At 49.9% G+C, this 17,225-nt stretch overlaps 4 protein-coding genes across 6 annotated transcripts; 1 reads left to right on the plus strand and 3 right to left on the minus strand.

Annotated features, from left to right (window-relative positions):
• The first annotated feature begins 507 nt into the window (after nucleotides 1–507).
• Nucleotides 508–9,622, plus strand: camta2 (calmodulin binding transcription activator 2). Of its 3 annotated transcripts, none has more exons than XM_088391248.1 (26): nucleotides 508–626; nucleotides 1,113–1,207; nucleotides 1,286–1,374; nucleotides 1,929–1,996; nucleotides 2,054–2,189; nucleotides 2,257–2,328; nucleotides 2,402–2,549; nucleotides 2,623–2,751; nucleotides 3,024–3,207; nucleotides 3,480–4,218; nucleotides 4,408–4,869; nucleotides 5,125–5,251; nucleotides 5,336–5,470; nucleotides 5,811–6,001; nucleotides 6,062–6,243; nucleotides 6,325–6,403; nucleotides 6,475–6,682; nucleotides 6,757–6,891; nucleotides 7,322–7,446; nucleotides 7,526–7,698; nucleotides 7,810–8,014; nucleotides 8,085–8,156; nucleotides 8,332–8,352; nucleotides 8,785–8,981; nucleotides 9,061–9,135; nucleotides 9,193–9,622. In XM_088391248.1, the coding sequence occupies exons 2-26, from the start codon at nucleotides 1,171–1,173 to the stop codon at nucleotides 9,245–9,247; spliced, it is 4,044 nt and encodes a 1,347-aa protein (XP_088247374.1). In that variant the 5' UTR covers nucleotides 508–626; nucleotides 1,113–1,170; the 3' UTR covers nucleotides 9,248–9,622. The 3 variants fall into 3 exon arrangements, with proteins under 3 accessions (XP_088247374.1, XP_088247389.1, XP_088247383.1); XM_088391257.1 differs by lacking the exon at nucleotides 508–626 and adding an exon at nucleotides 694–717; XM_088391263.1 differs by lacking the exon at nucleotides 8,332–8,352 and having other exon boundaries at nucleotides 509–626.
• Nucleotides 9,470–10,185, minus strand: LOC148403583 (stress-associated endoplasmic reticulum protein 1). The gene is made up of 3 exons (XM_088391427.1): nucleotides 9,972–10,185; nucleotides 9,767–9,842; nucleotides 9,470–9,701 (listed from the first exon to the last, which is right to left on the minus strand). The coding sequence occupies exons 1-3, from the start codon at nucleotides 10,053–10,055 to the stop codon at nucleotides 9,661–9,663; spliced, it is 201 nt and encodes a 66-aa protein (XP_088247553.1). The 5' UTR covers nucleotides 10,056–10,185; the 3' UTR covers nucleotides 9,470–9,660.
• A 415-nt stretch (nucleotides 10,186–10,600) lies between these two features.
• nppcl2 (natriuretic peptide C-like 2) lies at nucleotides 10,601–11,763 on the minus strand. The gene is made up of 2 exons (XM_088391414.1): nucleotides 11,158–11,763; nucleotides 10,601–11,008 (listed from the first exon to the last, which is right to left on the minus strand). The coding sequence occupies exons 1-2, from the start codon at nucleotides 11,251–11,253 to the stop codon at nucleotides 10,754–10,756; spliced, it is 351 nt and encodes a 116-aa protein (XP_088247540.1). The 5' UTR covers nucleotides 11,254–11,763; the 3' UTR covers nucleotides 10,601–10,753.
• A 940-nt stretch (nucleotides 11,764–12,703) lies between these two features.
• Nucleotides 12,704–16,342, minus strand: eno3 (enolase 3, (beta, muscle)). The gene is made up of 14 exons (XM_088391359.1): nucleotides 16,184–16,342; nucleotides 15,449–15,538; nucleotides 15,277–15,372; nucleotides 15,150–15,208; nucleotides 14,682–14,751; nucleotides 14,465–14,598; nucleotides 14,223–14,339; nucleotides 14,047–14,152; nucleotides 13,616–13,813; nucleotides 13,471–13,547; nucleotides 13,269–13,393; nucleotides 13,082–13,190; nucleotides 12,940–12,998; nucleotides 12,704–12,851 (listed from the first exon to the last, which is right to left on the minus strand). Exons 2-14 carry the CDS (start codon nucleotides 15,531–15,533, stop codon nucleotides 12,782–12,784), a joined length of 1,305 nt encoding a protein of 434 aa, XP_088247485.1. The 5' UTR covers nucleotides 15,534–15,538; nucleotides 16,184–16,342; the 3' UTR covers nucleotides 12,704–12,781.
• Nucleotides 16,343–17,225: the final 883 nt, after the last annotated feature.

Raw genomic sequence — 17,225 nt, forward strand, 5'->3', positions numbered from 1 at the left:
GAAAAGCTTTTGTGGTCATTGTTTTTGAAACCAATGCCTTGAAATCTGTTCTGACTTGTGAAATGTGAATTATGTAGAAGTACGGATAACTTGTATAAACTTGCAAAACTTCTTCGTCTTTCCATATGACTGTATTGTACTGCCGCTTAGCGGCGAAGTCGTGCACAGCAGTTTGAATGCACAAACAGTTCAATTCTTTACATTGTGTCAAAGGTGGTAAATCTAACGCCAGAAAGAAATACAAAACCGTCACGGTTTGGTTTTACCCGCAGATGTTTCTTTTAAAGGTGATCGTTTACCTGCTGGTTCAGTAGAAGCATCTGTGGCTAAAGCCAAACTGTGGCTGTTTTGTTTTGTTTTTTGTATTTTTCTCGACCTAGATTTGCTACCTCCGCAATCTATATATATATATTCGCGTTATGGTTGCGTTAGCAAATTGCAATACTTTAAAGTGTGTGTTTTCTTATCAAATCAAATGCAATCCTTGGCTTCTCCATCCGAAGCCAGTTCCAGTACGTTTACGCCTATTCTGGCGGCATTACGGTAAAATCCCTCTACTAGGCATTACGGTCTCGGCGTAAAGACGTCAGAGGAAAGGAAGATGGCTGCCGGGCAGAAGGCGGAAGGTAAAGTAGTTTGTGGAGATGTTTGTGTCAAACTGCAATTGTTGCGACGCGTCCCCAGCTTTAGCGTCAGCCAGCGCGGCCACACTCGGAGGTAAAGTTACGCTGAGCTTTTTCCACCGGCGTCAAATCGGTGCTTTTAGCATGGCTAGCACAGCTGGGCTATCCGAACAGCGAAAGGTAAATATTCCCACTTGACCACTTTGTCAGGGATCAAAACCTGTTGTTTTAATTGAGCGTATTATGTAAGCGGCAACACTTATTTAAATAGTTTTAACAAGCAAAGCAAAAGTTAGCCTCCGGGAGTGGCACAGCTTGTAGCCGGCAGAGATACACCAGAAGTGGAGCAAGCAGCTCGGCGAGTGCCCGGTCTGATTCGGGCCTCCACAAGCAAGTGCTCCTTTTTACGGTGGTTGCTAAGCAACAAGGAACTGTGTTTTCCGAAAGTTGGCCGCTGTGAGTTCAGCCTGCGTGTTTGTATGTGTGTAGTGGGTCAGTGTAGGTGGCTGTGCGTCGTGTGAGAGCAACCCTACATGGGCTCGTCGCCATGAGCAACAAGGAGATGGTTTCCACGGGTCACTCTGGTCGGTGTCAGCTCTGTTGCTATGGTAACCCTGGACATGGGGAAGATCAAGCTCTGATGGATTTTGTGTGTGTGTCAGAGAGTAAAGCACAGAGGAGCAAGCTGCTGGAATGCCTCCCTCGCTCCTCCTGTCTGCCCAACGAGCGTCTGAGATGGAACACTAATGAGGTCAGTGCGTGCCAGGTTCAAATTAACAAGCACAAACGAATATTTGACTTGTGAGATGGACTGCTGTGTTCGTCGGATGTGGGATGGCTGTTTGCTCCCCTTCAGTGGGGACTTGACTTCATCAGCTTTAATCATTATTTAAAACATAATATAAAAATTCAATAGTAGGACTGTGCAATTAATCGAAATTCAATTACAATTGCGATTCTTACACTCCTTGATTACAACAGCATAATTTATACAACTTTAGATTATTTTTATACTGTTATTTTATGATTATTTATGCTGTTTATACAAGGAAACCATATTTTTTTAATGTATACATTTGCACCCTTTTTATTTTAAAATAACTGATTTCATAAATTGAGTTTGGTCCGAAGGGATTTAGTGTTTCAAAGGAATTAGTCTTTTTTTTTTGTTTGTTTTGTACCAAATAAATACATGACTGTTTGAATAGTTGTAATTTAATTATTATCAAAATAATTGTGATTAAGTCAAGTTCCGAAATGCAGTATATGTAGTTTTTATGCCAAAGCCTTTGCGTATGTGTGCAGGAGATCGCGTCTTATCTGGTAAGCTTTGATAAGCATGACGAGTGGCTCTCCTGCACCCTAAAAACCAGGTATACACACAAACACACACAAAGATGGTGGCCTCTGCTCACTATGCACTTTTTCAGACCAAAGAACGGCAGCATCATCCTCTACAACCGGAAGAAGGTCAAGTACAGGAAGGATGGCTACTGTTGGAAGAAACGCAAGGATGGGAAGGACACCAGAGAGGACCACATGAAGCTGAAGGTGCAGGGCATGGAGGTGAGCAGCCCCTCCCACGAAACTCACTCACAATTATCTCTGTCTCACTGGAGCATGTCGCTTGCAGTGTCTCTACGGTAACTACGTCCATTCCGCCATTGTGCCAACATTCCACCGGCGTTGCTACTGGCTGCTGCAGGTAAATGGACAGACAGACGCCCACATTAGCGCCATTGTTCCCTCCCTTTATTGTGACCTTTATATTTGAAAAGAATCCAGACATTGTGCTGGTCCATTACCTGAATGTGCCCTCCTTGGAGGATTCCGGCAAATGCAGTCCGCTGCTGTGCGCTGTGACCAGTCGCCACGACAGCGTGAAATGGAGCCGTGACGACTTGCTTGGTCAGCTCAAGCCCATGTGTAAGACGCTCGCACGCGTGTACACGTACGCACACACGTCAATGCAGTGTGTGAGTGCGCAAGTGTCTTTTAGTTCACAGCATCAAGTGCTCCAGCGGGAGCGGTGATTTCAGCATCGAGGATCTGGTGCAGCTCATCTTGGAGCGCCAGAGAACCAAACCGCAGCCACGCACACACGCGTGCCTCTGCAACGGCAGCCAGGGTAACGCGCCCCCCGCCAAGATATTCATGTCATCCATCGAGTCCTGTTATAGTTGTTGCCTTAATTTAGATTGTTTTTTTATTAATATAAAAATTGTGAATTAGAATGTATTTAGTCATTCATCGCATCAATAAAACAAAAGTTTGCAGACACCTGTTTAGACAAATCATTCCGTGATTTAGAGTTGGACAAGTGGCAAATGTGTTGTTCACACATTTACTTGAATGTCCTGCATGCGTGCATGTGTGCGCGTGTGTGTGTGTGTGTGTCAGGAGGAAACATTCCCCACAGCTGCAACAGCACCAAGCACCGGATCATCTCTCCCAAATTGCCCCCATCGTCATCCTCGCCGCTCTCCTCAGAGACTGGGGAGCTCGGGGGCGGCGGGGGTGACGCCAAACTGCCCCAGCTCCAGGCTCAGGGAAGCCCCGCCTCCTCTCCCGGCCCCACTTCCACGTAAGTGAGCCTAAAATGAAATGTTGCCGTATGAGTTGAATTCATTGCACGCCCTTAAATTAGCTAACAGGATTAATGTTGTGCATGCTTGTTCTTATGTGGTTTCTACTGGTAATTGGTAAACCATTTTAATGCAAATTGAACAGAATTCGAAAATGAAACACTCAAGTCCAAATTCAAATGAATGCTGAATCACAAACGATATTAAACACTCAAATCCTAATTAAAATGAATGCTGAATCCCAAATGATTCTTTTACTGTGTTTTTACAGCTCGGTCACATCCCCCCCATTGACCACCGTGGCGCTGCCGCACAACGCCGTCATCGTCATGGCGACCACTGCCGCCATCACCGGGGGCAGTGGGGAGGATGCCCCCAAGGAGAGCCTGGCGCTCACCCGCTCCAGCCAGTTACTTCTCTCGCCCCCCCTCCCTCCCCATGCCAAGCCTCCCTCGCCCTGCCCGCCCTCCCCCACACCCCCCTCCCTACCCGCCCCTGTGCACCACACCCTCTCCCTCACCCTTCTTCCCTCTCCCGTCATAGGAGGCCTGCTCCTCACTCCCTCCTCTTCCGCCTCCCCTCCCTTATCCTTCTCCTCACCCTCTCTCCCCCCGCCGTTCCTCCCGCCCGCTTTTGACCCCGACTCCTTTCTGAATTCCCCCAAGCAAGGCCAGACGTACGGCGGGCCCCTTCCTCCCATCATCTGCTCCTCCTCATCGCCACTCTCCCCTTCCTCTCTGGCGCTGTCCCCCACGTCCACCCCGCCCTCGTCAATCTCCCCACCGTCGTCGCTCTCGTCGTCCTCCTGCGAGACGGACAGGAAGGACGCGTCCTCTCTCCCGCCCTCCTTCCTCTTGTCGCCCACTTCCTCGGTGGCGCCGCCCCTCCTACCGCTCTGTCTGGAGTTGGGAGCTGTGGGGGTACCGGCGGAGACGGTGGGAGGTACCCACGAGGAGAAGGGGCAGGGACGTGACGCTCCCATCTTAGCGCATCCGTCAAACCTGCTGCAGGTGAGGACCAATTGGACTTTTCAGTCATTTGGCTCAAAGAAAACAGAAAGCAAAACATGTCACTGTCAGAGGCAAAACAAAAAACGTTTTGTGTGGGGTAAACAAAAAAAATTTTTATTTCACCTCCCCTGAGTACAAATTTGAGTCCATTTTGCATAATCATCATGACAACGTGTCTGTGTGGCGCAGCCCAGCCAATCATCAATGCCAGGAAGTGGCGTCGCATCACAGGAGCAGCCCTATGGTCACCTGCCCGCGCCCCCCGTCTCCCCCACCACCCAAAACATCACCATGGAAACATCCATCCCGGCGTCTCATGCGAAGCAGGTCGACAGCCCACCCTCCGATGCCGACCCCCCTCCCATGGACACGCAGCAGGAAGCGGAGGAGCTCGAAATCTCCTTCGACAGCCAGTTTCCGGACCTCATCTCTGACCTCATCACGGTGGAGACCAATCCCGAGTCGGCGCCGCCTCCCTCCGCCCCCGTCGAGGCGGCCCCCGGGCCGGCCGTCTTCTCTGCCGGGATTCGCTACATGGTGCCACCTCAGCCTTCCCCCTCCACCTCCTTCCTGCCCTTTCCTCAGCCGCTGCCGTCTACCTCGCCGCTCGCTTCCATCACAGACTTTTCACCGGAGTGGTCGTATCCCGAGGTAACCCGCAGTCACCACCTGCTGTTGTACACCTCCAGATGTAGTTGTGCAGAGGTGGCAAAAGTACTCACACTTTCTTTAAATAGAAGCACAGAGGAAAAAATGGTAAAAGTCAAAGTTCTCATTTAATTCCTGCCCAGGGTTTGCTTAAGTAAAAGTAAAAAAAAAAAAAATGGTCTAAGAACAGATATTGTTTTCCAAAATCGCCAAATGTTTGCTAATCACCATTAATATCACTGTGTGTGCATTGTGTAGGGTGGGGTCAAAGTATTGATCACAGGACCGTGGAGCGAGCAGACGGGTCGATACTCGTGCGTGTTTGATCAGAGCGCAGTCCCGGCTTCACTAATCCAGCCTGGCGTGCTGCGCTGCTACTGCCCTGGTACACACACACACACGCATGCCTGCACACACACACACACAAACACACCAAGTCTAACTGGATCACTTGGTTTCCTCGCCGCAGCCCACGAGGCCGGTCTGGTGTGTCTTCAGGTCGTCGAGTCCGGGGGCTCCGTGTCGTCCTCGGTTCTGTTTGAATACCGCGCTAGGAATGCCAGCTCGCTGCCCAGCTCACAGCTCGACTGGCTCTCATTGGATGGTGTGTTATCCATTATTAATATAGATCCTCCACATTTTACAAATGATCTAAAATGACTCAAGTTCAACAATTAGCAAGCCCCAACGTTTACATATGTTCGTATCCAAGTGGAGTTTCATAAGCCATAAAGGGTGTCCATATGTTTTCAAAATCCAGCAGTTTTTGTTCACTATATCTTCTGGAATATTTTAATTGAGTCTTTCTGTTAGTTTCAGAAGTGGTTTTCATTTTTAACACAAATTTTGAGTTTTACTGAAATATATTCCTCCCCATACGTTGGATCATTTTTATTCTATTGTAGTGAGAGCTGAGGGGTTTTTTTTCCTCTCCTGTCCTTCAGACAATCAATTCAGGGTGTCCATCCTGGAGCGCCTTGAGCAGATGGAGCGCAGGATGGCGGCCATGGCGGCCCGCGACGTCGCGCAACGACAACAACAGCATCAACAACATCAGCAGCAGCGGCAACAACATGGCAACCAAATGGCGGCCGCCGTGCCACCTCCTCCTCACACACCCGAGGACCGCGAGCAGGTGAGCAGGCCCGAGCCACAGTCGTGACAGCGTCGTCGTCTAACTACGTTCGTGTGTCAGTCGTCCCAGTGGTTCGAGAGGAGGATCATCGGCGTGTGCGAGAGGATGATGAGAGGGGTGCGGTGGAGCGGAGGTGACGAGGAGCGGCTTCAGCACTTGCCGCGTCACCGCGGGATGACGCTGCTCCATCTGGCCGCCGCGCAGGGTTACACGCAACTGATACACACGCTCATCACCTGGAGGTAAAATTTCCTTCCTATTTTTACATCTATGTTTAATCAGTTATTCAATAAAATGATTTTAAAAAGTTTTGTGGTTTGCAGGCGTGTACACAGCGACAGTTTGGACCTGGAACAGGAAGTTGACCCTCTGAACGTGGACCACTTCTCCTGCACGCCACTGGTACGACTCGCTCCGTTCTCCGCCAGCCGCCTCAGACGCCACATCAAAACGGCATGTTGCCGTGGTTTCAGATGTGGGCGTGCGCTCTGGGCCATCGGAGAGCGGCCGAGCTCCTGTACGGCTGGAGCGCCGTGGCTCTCGGCATCCCGGACTCGCTGGGCCGCCTCCCGCTGGCCGTGGCCCACTCGCGAGGGCACACAGGTCTGGCCGCCGCTCTGGAGGAGCTGCACATGCACGCCGCCGCTGCCGCCTCGCCTGCCTCCACCAGCCCGGACACAGGTGACACGCGCTGTCACAATGAAAGCTGCCGGTCTTTGCTTTTTAACACTTTCGCCTCTGCCTCGACCCTGCAGGCCTCAGCTCCTCCAGCAGCCTCCCTTCGTCCCCCTCTCAGTGTTCAGCGGCCCCCATGGACACCTCGCCCTCGTCTCCCTTATCCCCTTCCTCATCCTCATCATCCTCCTTGCCTGTGGAGGAGCCGCACGCAGGTAACATTTAATGAGTCTACACCAGAGTGAACGCTCACTTATACCCACGATTCATTTCCCAGTTTGTGTGCGCTCCTGAAAAGCCACAAGGTGGCGCCAAAGTACTGTCTAAAGAGGATTTGGTCAAGGAAGTCTGTTGAAGTCATAACTCTGTTAGGGAGGCGCTAAGTTTAGCACTGTTCTTCTTGTACTTTGCCACAAGAGAGCTACTTGTCCCCTACAGCCCCAGAAGTCTGAAGCGTCTGCTGTAAATGTCAGCATTTTGCAATTTATAAGCATACCAATTGCTACTTTCTAAATAGCTGATTGTGTTTTTGACTATGACGCACACATACTTTCAGAATTCTAATACATATCGCAAATGACTAGAAAGAAAGACTCACGAGTCAGTGAAGTGTTCACTGACTGTTCACTGCTCTGCTACTTGCAGCTTTGACCCTCTCCGGGTGTACGAGCGAGGGCCCCGCGTCCCCCGGCTTGCCACCCACCCTGGCAGAGCAGTTTCTGAGCTACAGCGACAACGTGGAGAATGAGGGCGAGGATGACGAAGAGGAGGTGGTAGTACTGCCGCGCAACCCACAACCGTCTATTGCCACGGCGACACGCGTGTTTATCGTGGCCTCATGCACAACAGGTCGACATGGCAACGCTGGCGGAGCAAATCATTGAGGCCACGCCAGAGCGAATCAAACACGAGGACTTTGCTGGGGGGGCCGAGTCGCTGCTCCGTGAAAGGCGGGATGTGCAGGACACCTGGCTGGTGACCTACCTGGACACGATTGACGCCCATACACAGTCCCTGCCCAGGTAAGCCCCCTTAGCACAGACTTTGATCGCAAAGATGGGCTTAAAGTCCCCATGAGGTAAAAATGACTGTACAAGTTGTCCGCATTGCAAGCGTGGTCTCCGTCTGTGTAGGCGGGTCTGCCCCCCCTCGCCACTCAGCGCTTTGGCCCTCCAGAGACTGCGACCGCCCTCCTCGGCGGCGTGGGCCGAGTTTCTGAACGCGTCGGCCAACGGTCGGATGGAGCGCGATTTCGCCCTGCTGACACTGACGGACGGCGAGCAGAGGGAGCTCTATGAGGCTGCCAGGATCATCCAGAACGCCTTCCGGAGATACAAGGTACTCGCTTGACCTGCCCCCTGCTAGGCCACCCTGCTCACTGCCCGTGTGATTGTTGGCGTACGTGCAGGGTCGCAGGTTGAAGGAGCAGCAGGACATGGCCGCCGCCGTCATTCAGAGATGCTACCGTAAATATAAACAGGTACGTGTGTGATTTTTTTTTTTAAATGGGTTTTCCATTTTTTAACTCAAATATTATTACTGCTTCTGACAAATCTGGGAAGGCTTGTTTAGTAAGGCCATGTTGCTCAGTCCTATTTTGTGTCCTCCATCTTCACTAACACTTTACTACTGTCTCTCTGTACCTCTCTGGCTAGCTAACATGGATAGCTCTCAAGGTAATATGGTGACCAGTAGATGTGTATGTCAGTGTGTGTGTGTGTCTGTGTGTGTTTGTGAGAGAAGCCCATTTCACACTGGGCGTTGAAACTAAACAATTGAGAATAAAACAACCCGTTTAGACAGAAAAGACTTACAGCGCGTAATGCTACTCTGCCATCGTTTAGGCAGAAAAGTTAAGCCCTTAAACCCTACCCATGTCAAACTTGCTATGACATGAAACCCGTTTAGTCAGCAAACTAGTTTGGCCTCTAATGCTCCCATGTGTAACTAGTTTGGGAATCAAACCGGTTAAGCCCTTACCACCACCCTCTGCAACACATTTTGGGAAGAAAATACTTTACGCGATTAATGCTGCTGTGCGCCACCCGTTGAGGCAGCAAATAGATTATCCCCCTAACACTTTTCTTGTTTTGGCCCCGCCTCCCCAGTACGCACTCTACAAGAAGATGACCCAGGCGGCCATCCTGATCCAGTCCAAGTTTCGCTCATACTACGAGCAGAAGCGCTTCCAGCAGAGTCGACGTGCGGCCGTGCTCATCCAGCAGTACTACCGCAGCTACAAGGAGTACGAGAGGCTCAAACAGGGCCCGGGCGGCGGCTGCACAGGCCACACCCCCAAACTCAAGTAAACATGTGGACAAATGCCATCATGTGTGTGAGTCAACTGGGCCTATCCAGTGTTATCAGCTTTCTATGTCCACCAGGGGGACCTTCCTGACCAAGAAACAGGACCAGGCTGCACGGAAGATCATGAGGTTCCTGAGACGCTGCAGGCACCGGTAAGACACACACACGCCATATGACAAGCCATGGATTTGACACTCATGTTGGCGCAGGATCAAGGAGCTGAAGCAGAACCGGGAGCTGGAGAGACGAGGCCTAACCACGTAAATCCATCGCTCGACATCCTGATGAATGTAGTTCCCAGCAGGGAGCGCATGGTGGCAAATGTCCATCTTATTGACATGTTGGTACGCATGTATCCATACATAATACACGGGACTTTTGAAATATTGTTATTTATGACTGCAAGTGAGTCTTAATGAACTGAACTGTGATTTAGAGGCCGCAGTCTGGCTTGTTTTGCATGATGCCATCAACAAAGGAGACGTGTAGAGAAAATATCACCTTTAATTCACACACGCTTTGAACATCAATCAAGCAAAGCATCGTGAGATGTGTGGTTCACATGCTTTGAGTGTACGTGTAAAAAAACAAACAGTTTGATCAACAATGAAAAACAACTAAACAATGACTAAACGAGAACAGTGTGTATGTGTCAACATGGGACGGGGAACAGCTCATCACATGCCCTGTCTGATACTCTGGATGATCTGGAAGATGGCTGCAACACACGAAACGACAACACGCGTTATAGTGGAAGACTAAGTGATGAGTAATCTAACTCACCTGATCCACAAACCACAAAGACGAAAAGCGCCAGAAGCCACGGACCTACAGGTGACTTTTCTTCATTGACCGGTCGCTGCAAGAGGAAAAAGTCTCGCGGTCATTTCGGGGCGGACGCAAGTCCTTACCATAAATGACGTTTTCAGCACCGAGATGAAAAGACAGTTAGCCCAGTTAGCTATGTAGCTTAGCTGTGGGTACCAACCGAGGTTTTTTGGACGTGTCCCCGCTGCGTGATGGTTTTGCTGTGCCGCTCGTTCGCCACCTTCATTCGTTGCACCGCCGACATGGTTGCGGGTGAGACCGGGACGGGAGGGCGACGACGCGGATTGGTGCCGAGAAAAGAGCCGCTGCCCCTCGCGTCCGATGCTAACTGTTAGCAATAGCCAGACTGATGCCAGCCCGTCACGTGACGTATTAAGGCTTCTTCGCGGCACTAACGCGGTTTAGGTGTTTACACCGCCACCTGGTGGGTTGCCTTGATAACCCCGACCAGATTAGTTTTTATAAATTGATGGTTAGGTTTCGCAATTGGTGGAATAATTTTGGGAATCATCATAGTTAATAAATTAGAACGCGTAGAAAAATCTATAGCGCACAATTTAAAAAAAAATGTGTGTCAGTCTTCTGTTCACACAATATTTGAGTCCATATGAGGATGTGCCAAGAGTGTGTGTGTGTGTGTTTGTGTGTGTGTGTGTGTGTGTGTGTGTGTGTGTGTGTGTGTGTGTGTGTGTGTGTGTGTGTGCGTGTAAGATAATTTGCAAAAGCTAGTGTATACAAGCAGGTGATAAATTAAATGAACAAACAAGAAATTAACTTTCTCTTCTTTAATCCAGGTACTACACATACACACTTGTAAATGGAATGTTGTCACGGAACAACAACTTGTCAACAACAAATGTACATGTTTAACACATGCTTGTCTTGTTACACAGACAGTCTTCTAGCAGCTTTTGCCAGGGGTCAGAGGTAGCATGTCAGAGTTCAGCATCCCAGTCCACTAACTGCGCCGATGCGATCCATCTTCAAACCGAAGCATCCTCGTCCTCCAAGCGACGTCCACTTCCCACCGCGTCGCCTGATCTTGGCGTGCCGCCGCAGGACGTCGACGAGTAAGCGTGCACCCACAGCCTCCTCCTGTTTTGGGGGGACCACCGGGCCTTGTGCAGAGCCCTCGAATGGGAGCGGAGTAGCCATGAGGAGAGAAGAGAGCCGCGATCCAAACAGTGCGGTCATGGCCTGTCATGCAGTTTGGATTGATTGATTGATTAATTTCCTTGTAAGTGATCATTTTCCACATAATAGTTGACAGATGAAGTCATGACATGAAGACTAAAACTCTTTATGGGTAGGTGATGGAAGACGATGTGAACCCGGACCGGACCGACCTTGACATCCTGCCTCTGAGGTGCCGTCCTGGACTCGGCGGTGAAGATGAAGATAAGGACCAGGAAGGAGAGAAAGGAAACGGCTGAAGCATCCATATTCAGGTCAGTAACGCTGCACTGTGATTGGCCAGAAGCTGACACTCGTTTTCGTTTCGATACGCGTCCCCAAATCCCGACCAATCTCGAGTCGGTTGTCAATAACTAATCAATAGAAAATCCTCTCTGAGTAAAAATAAAAAAACGTAACTCCCAGCCGGGACGCGTCTGAGGATCGAGGTCCCGGCCGGCCTTTTATAGCGATTGGGTGGCGTGATGTCACGCATGCCTGGCGCTAGGGTCGCCGTGGTGACTAAGTCTCTCTCTCACGCACACTCACAATCTGAAAGTCTGCAAGTGGTGATTGGGAGTGTTGAAGCAGGATTTAGGCTTTGATGGGAAGTCACCTGGACATGATTACATTCATCCATCTTGTTTTCCAAGGGGCGGGGCACACCCTGTACTGCTCGCTAGCCAATCACAAGATGTTTTCTAGACAAACATTTGCACCTATGGACAAATTTGAGTTTTGAGTGAACTTTACATGCATGTTCATTCCACAACCATGCATGTTACGGTATGATGATTGATGGGCTGCTCACCGACCGTGCGCAAATAGATTCATCCGTTGTCGGCCTTTCGAAGGGCTCGTCCAGACAAACGCGCGTTCTGATACACACCCCGGGACATTTCACATGCACGTGTCACCTCCATCTAGGTTCTTGTGGGAAAAATCGTTGGTTACCAACAGGTCCGCGTTCTTCTTCATCATCACTTTTATCCACACGGTGACCCCTGGACTTTGCGTCCCGCCCCCTCGTAAAGTGTCACCGCGGCGACCGGATAGTCCCGGTGAAATATTTTCTGCGGGAGGGGCTCAGGAGGGGGGGAAGCAGCGCGCCGGACGTTCACATAGTGCTGACCCAAAGGTGCGGCTAACGAACCACCCCGCCTCTTTTTTGTCTTGGACCCCTTTCAGCAGATTGACGTCATTACACACACTCACACTGATGGGCCTTTTTACCTTGTGATTGATGTGCTATTGTGTGTGTTAGCAATATATAGTAGAGTTGCCGCACACGCACACACACACACACGTACACGCACACGCACACGCTACAGCCTCCTTATTCCCTTAAAATCTACACACAATACCTCATAATGCAGTTTTCTCCGATGAGATTGAAGCCAAAACCAAACACTATTCAAGACTAAAATGAGAAAAAAAAAGTAAACCATTGACTTTTTAAAATCAAATTTGCAACAAAAATTATTTTTTGTCCTTCTCTCTCATTCTCTCTCTTTCCCGTCTTTCTCTCGCCCCTCACTCTTTCTCTCTCTCTCTCCACACACACACACACACACTTGGACATGGACATTGATGGCAATGGTTTTGTCTTTGATGATGTCTTGTCACATGGCCGCTGCTCATCGCCAAGCAACCGGGAGCCTTCACCCAAACTTCCATGTTGACGTCACGGAGGCGTGTGTGTGTGTTATTGACTTGGTGTTGTTATATTTTGGATTTTCATTGTTTTTATTGTTGTTATTGCTGTTTTGTCTTCTGTAGAAAACAGTGGCCGGGGCCTCAGTTGACCTTGGGGTGGCGGAAGTCCTTCCCGGCGAACTTGGCCTTGTCTCCCAGCTCCTCCTCGATCCTGGGGAGGGGGGCACACGGCAATGAGGAGGCGGGTGGGTGGAACGAAGCTAGGAAGTAAACTAGAACGGAAACCAGGAAGTGCTAACCTCATCAGCTGATTGTATTTGGCCAGACGCTCGGACCTGCAGGGGGCGCCGGTCTTGATCTGCAGCACATGCACATACAGGTTGTTACATGTGAAGCCTTTTGTCGTTCATCTTGATGCTTTTTGCATATTTTGTGTGTGACCTGTCCAGTGCAGAGTCCGACCACCAAGTCGGAAATGAACGTATCCTCGGTCTCTCCGGAACGATGGCTGACCATCACGCCCCAGCCGCTGCTCTGAGCCAGCTTGCACCTGGCGTACACACACTCAAAGGTGAGGCCAGACACACACACATACACAGGCAGACAGACAAGTAAGCCAGCGTCTTACGCGCGAATGGACTCGGTGACAGAGCCGATCTGGTTGACTTTGAGTAGCAGGCAGTTGCAGGCCTTCTTGTCCACCGCCTGTTGGATCCTCTTGGGATTGGTCACCGTCAGGTCGTCACCTACGATCTGATGGGTTGCTGTCTTAGCTCGAGCGCACAGGTGGACGTGTTTGTGGGTGTGTGATGCCAGACAGCCGCAATCACCTGGATGTCCACGGAGGACGTGAACTTTGCCCACTGCTCCCAGTCGTCCTGGTCAAACGGGTCCTCGATGGACTGGACTGGTGAGAAAAGGCAAAGGTTAGCCGCCTAGCTGTTAGCCACCTCACTGTTTTTTTTTGTAGCCCACCGGGGTAGTTCTTAATGAAGCTGCGGTACAAGTCGCCGAGCTTCTCGCCACTGATATGTCTGGAGGGGTCGTCGGGCGACTTAAAGTCCAGGTCGTACTTTCCGGCGCGGAAGAACTCGGACGCCGCCACGTCCATACCGATGATGATCTTGTCCGGGTAGCCGGCCTTCTCAATGGCCGTCTTCAACAGCTCCAGAGCTGCCACCCGTGATGATGATGATGTCATCAACATGTCACGAGCACAGAGATTAGAGAGGGATACTGTTAAGTGTGCTCAAGTGAGAGAGACTGAAGTGCGTGAAATTAAGTGAGTTAACGTGCATTGAGTTTAAGTGCATATCCGGCACATTCAAAATGGCCGACGTAGTGACGCATCCCAGCAAAAAACAAGTTTTGCGTGCATTGATGATGACGTAGCGCTGGCGTCTCACCTTCGTTGTTCTCCAGGATGTTGGGCGCAAAGCCTCCCTCATCACCCACGTTGGTGGCGTCCTTGCCGTACTTGGCTTTGATGACGTTCTTCAGGTTGTGGTAGACCTGCAGGACAGAAGACGGGTGACTAAAACGTTGGCGTCAAGCCAACTAAAAAAAAAAAAAACAGGCTTACCTCGGCACCGATCCTCATGGCCTCGTGGAAGTTGGCGGCGCCCACCGGCAGGATCATGAACTCCTGCATGGCCAGCTTGTTCCCGGCGTGACTGCCCCCGTTGATCACGTTGAATGCCTGCCGGCGACACCCACATCTCATAAGATGACTTCCCACCACTGACTGACATTTACGCACACTAGTTGAACAACTATGATGCACTTGTGTAACCACTGTCTTAGGAATGTTTATCTACTACTGACGGGAACGGGAAGAATGACGTCCTTGTGTCCGGCCAGGTCGGCGATGTGGCGGTAGAGAGGGACCCCCTTCTCGGCGGCACCCGCCTTGCAGACGGCCAGTGACACGCCCAAGATGGCGTTGGCGCCAAACTTAGCTGCGGAGACAGACGGGCGATGGACAGGTCAGACGCAGACCAAGAAGCCTGAGACACACAAACGGACAGATGGACGGACTCACATTTGTTCTCTGTGCCGTCCAACTCCAACATGAAGTTGTCGATCTTCTCCTGATCAACAACGCTGAAGTTCTGTAATGAATGGAGCAGGCATCCGCTTAGTGCCTTAACACTAAATGTGCCAGCAAAAAACAGGTACTACTTTCCTATTACACACGAATCGTAAACTGTGAATCTGCACTAAACAGCGGTGCCTTGAGTTACGAGTTTGATTATTTCCCTGACCATGCTCGTAGATCAGAACCCTTGTAACTCAAATCATCTTTCCCCATTGAAATGAATGGAAATGCCATTAATCGGTTCCAGCCCCCCCATTTTTTAATAAAGAAGAATAGCACTCTAATATTGTACTTTATGCAACTATTGAAAAAAAAACTATTGATGCTAACTAGAATGTCAGTCATTCTAATTTACAGCTCTTGAAAAACTCAAGTAGGGTCAGTTGTATCCCAAGGCTCGGCTGTATTAACCTTTGCAATAAGCTGGGGGGCGATGTCCTTGTTGACATGCTCCACGGCCTTCAAGGTCCCTAAAAAACAAACAAAACAAATAATGAATGTCGCAACCATGTGGGGAAGGGCGCCAACAGAGGCATACCTTTGCCCAGGTAGCGACTCTTGTCGCCATCTCGCAGCTCCAGGGCCTCGTGGACGCCAGTGGAGGCGCCGCTGGGGACCGCTGCTCTAAAGTGACCTAGGGAGAACAGACGCTTGAGTCTTTGTGACCGCTATGCTCACCTACGCTTAGCTAGGCTAGGCTAGGCCCTCACCCTTGGCGGTCCACAGGTCCACTTCCACTGTGGGGTTCCCTCTGGAGTCGAGAATCTCCCGAGCGTGGATCTTTGTGATGGACATCTTGTCTGTGGATGAGAAATAGTGCATGAATCACTTAAACATCCCCGTTCCCTCCAGCCAATCAGAATCAGCATGAGTGTTTTGAGGGGGGGGTGGGGGGCAATACTGTACAGAAGTATTTGCGCTATAAATACCGTGACCTTCTCTAATCATTTCAGTGAGCTAAGCATTTGGCACTTTGCTAACTTCCAAGCTTTTGCAGGAAATAGTTGGCAAGCTATTCTATGATAGTGAAATATCTTTAAATATTTTTCTTACATTCACTGAGCAGTATTTCCCTTATTGTTGATAAACTACTAAACAATAAATAATTTGACATGTACAAAGCAATTTTGTGAATTCAGTAATTTGCATGTTTTTACCCTTATTAAATAATTGTTTAGTTAAATATGGTTTGATTAGTTAGCAACAATACAACAGCACGAATTGTTTTTTTCAATTCACATTATGTATTTTTTACTCTAATCTAGGAGTGACCTCTTTGTTTTCTAAGTCAAATGTGGGCCTTTAGCTCCAAAGTTTGCTCATCCCTCTGGACCTTGTCCTTACTTCCTGTTTGCCTCAACTTTGACCTTGTGCTGAAGGTCGCTCACAAATGACAAAAGAAAAGCACAAGTGGAAGGGACGTGGAGGCATGGGGGGGGGCCTACCTCAGCTGTCTTCAGTGGGGGGGCTGCTGGTGCGGGTGCTTTGTCCGAGCGGAGAGGAAGTGTCCCACGGCCACGAGGAAGTGTCCCACAAGGGGGGCAGCAAGAGGCCCTTTATGGACCTCGCCGGCTGGGGGGGCGGGCCAGCCTGAGGCCAAGGGAGCACGTGGAAATTTTTGTGGCTGACATCTCCGTGTATGTCTTTAACTATATGGTGTGTCACACTACATAACGTGTGAGAGAAAGACTAAGGTGTGCGTGTGTGATGTGTGTCAGTGTTAGTGAACGTGTGTATGTGCAAGCGTGTGCGATACTGATGTGTGTGTGGCAATGGGTCACGACGGTCACATGATGCAACAAATTGCCAGCTTGCTTGAATTGGTCTTCATCATCAGTTGTAACCACGGTTACTTAGATGGGCAGGGATGTTAAGTAACACATTCACTAAACCAACATTTGTTCAATTGCTGTTACAAAAAGTGACATTTTACAGTGTGTGCGTGTGTAACAGTTTGACGGTCCCTGGCGCAGCGCAAGAGAAGGTCAGAGTTCATTTAAAGGAGAAATGTGAAACGCTCAGCCTTCAAGCAAAGGTCAGTCACACAGCCACACACACACTTTAACCTTTCCATTCACCTTTAGCGGCGGGGAGCAGAAATAGAAATAATCTTAAGGACTGGTCGGCTTGACGCCCAAGTGGCAGGCACGTCTGCCTCGCAATTGTCCGGCCCTGAGTTTGAATCCGGGCTGTGACCTTCCTGGATGCGTGCTCAACGGTTTTGTTTGTCTTGACGTGTGTTGCGACTGGTTGTCCAGTCCAGAGTGTGGCGATGCCGATTAGAGCACAGTCGAGAACACACGTTCATGACTGTGGACGGCTACGCTACATCGGGGGCACTGTTGTGTAACAGTTGTAGTCGTCCACGCTTTGAGTGCTGTCATCATGTATTCAGTGTCACATGACCTCTTTACTGTCCATGTGTCTGTCTCCATTTTTGTGTGTGGGGGCATCGTCTCTCTCGCATTTTGTTTGTCTTTGTGTATC

Source organism: Syngnathus floridae, chromosome 1, assembly GCF_059516105.1.
Source record: "Syngnathus floridae isolate MCC-2025c chromosome 1, RoL_Sflo_1.0, whole genome shotgun sequence".
NCBI lineage: Eukaryota > Metazoa > Chordata > Actinopteri > Syngnathiformes > Syngnathidae > Syngnathus > Syngnathus floridae.

Coding starts and splice junctions, on each gene's coding strand:
- nppcl2 (XM_088391414.1), bottom strand. CDS start 11,253: ATGGATGCTTCAGCCGTTTCCTTTCTCTCCTTCCTGGTCCTTATCTTC. Junction 11,009..11,157: donor CTCAGAGGCAGGATGTCAAG/GTCGGTCCGGTC, acceptor ACTGCATGACAG/GCCATGACCGCACTGTTTGG.
- LOC148403583 (XM_088391427.1), bottom strand. CDS start 10,055: ATGTCGGCGGTGCAACGAATGAAGGTGGCGAACGAGCGGCACAGCAAA. Junction 9,843..9,971: donor GACACGTCCAAAAAACCTCG/GTTGGTACCCAC, acceptor TTCCTCTTGCAG/CGACCGGTCAATGAAGAAAA. Junction 9,702..9,766: donor CTTTGTGGTTTGTGGATCAG/GTGAGTTAGATT, acceptor CGTGTGTTGCAG/CCATCTTCCAGATCATCCAG.
- camta2 (XM_088391248.1), top strand. CDS start 1,171: ATGAGCAACAAGGAGATGGTTTCCACGGGTCACTCTG. Junction 1,997..2,053: donor TCCTGCACCCTAAAAACCAG/GTATACACACAA, acceptor GCACTTTTTCAG/ACCAAAGAACGGCAGCATCA. Junction 6,002..6,061: donor CACCCGAGGACCGCGAGCAG/GTGAGCAGGCCC, acceptor TTCGTGTGTCAG/TCGTCCCAGTGGTTCGAGAG.
- eno3 (XM_088391359.1), bottom strand. CDS start 15,533: ATGTCCATCACAAAGATCCACGCTCGGGAGATTCTCGACTCCAGAGGG. Junction 14,599..14,681: donor GGACGGCACAGAGAACAAAT/GTGAGTCCGTCC, acceptor CTGTCTCCGCAG/CTAAGTTTGGCGCCAACGCC. Junction 13,191..13,268: donor GTCACCGAGTCCATTCGCGC/GTAAGACGCTGG, acceptor TGTGTACGCCAG/GTGCAAGCTGGCTCAGAGCA.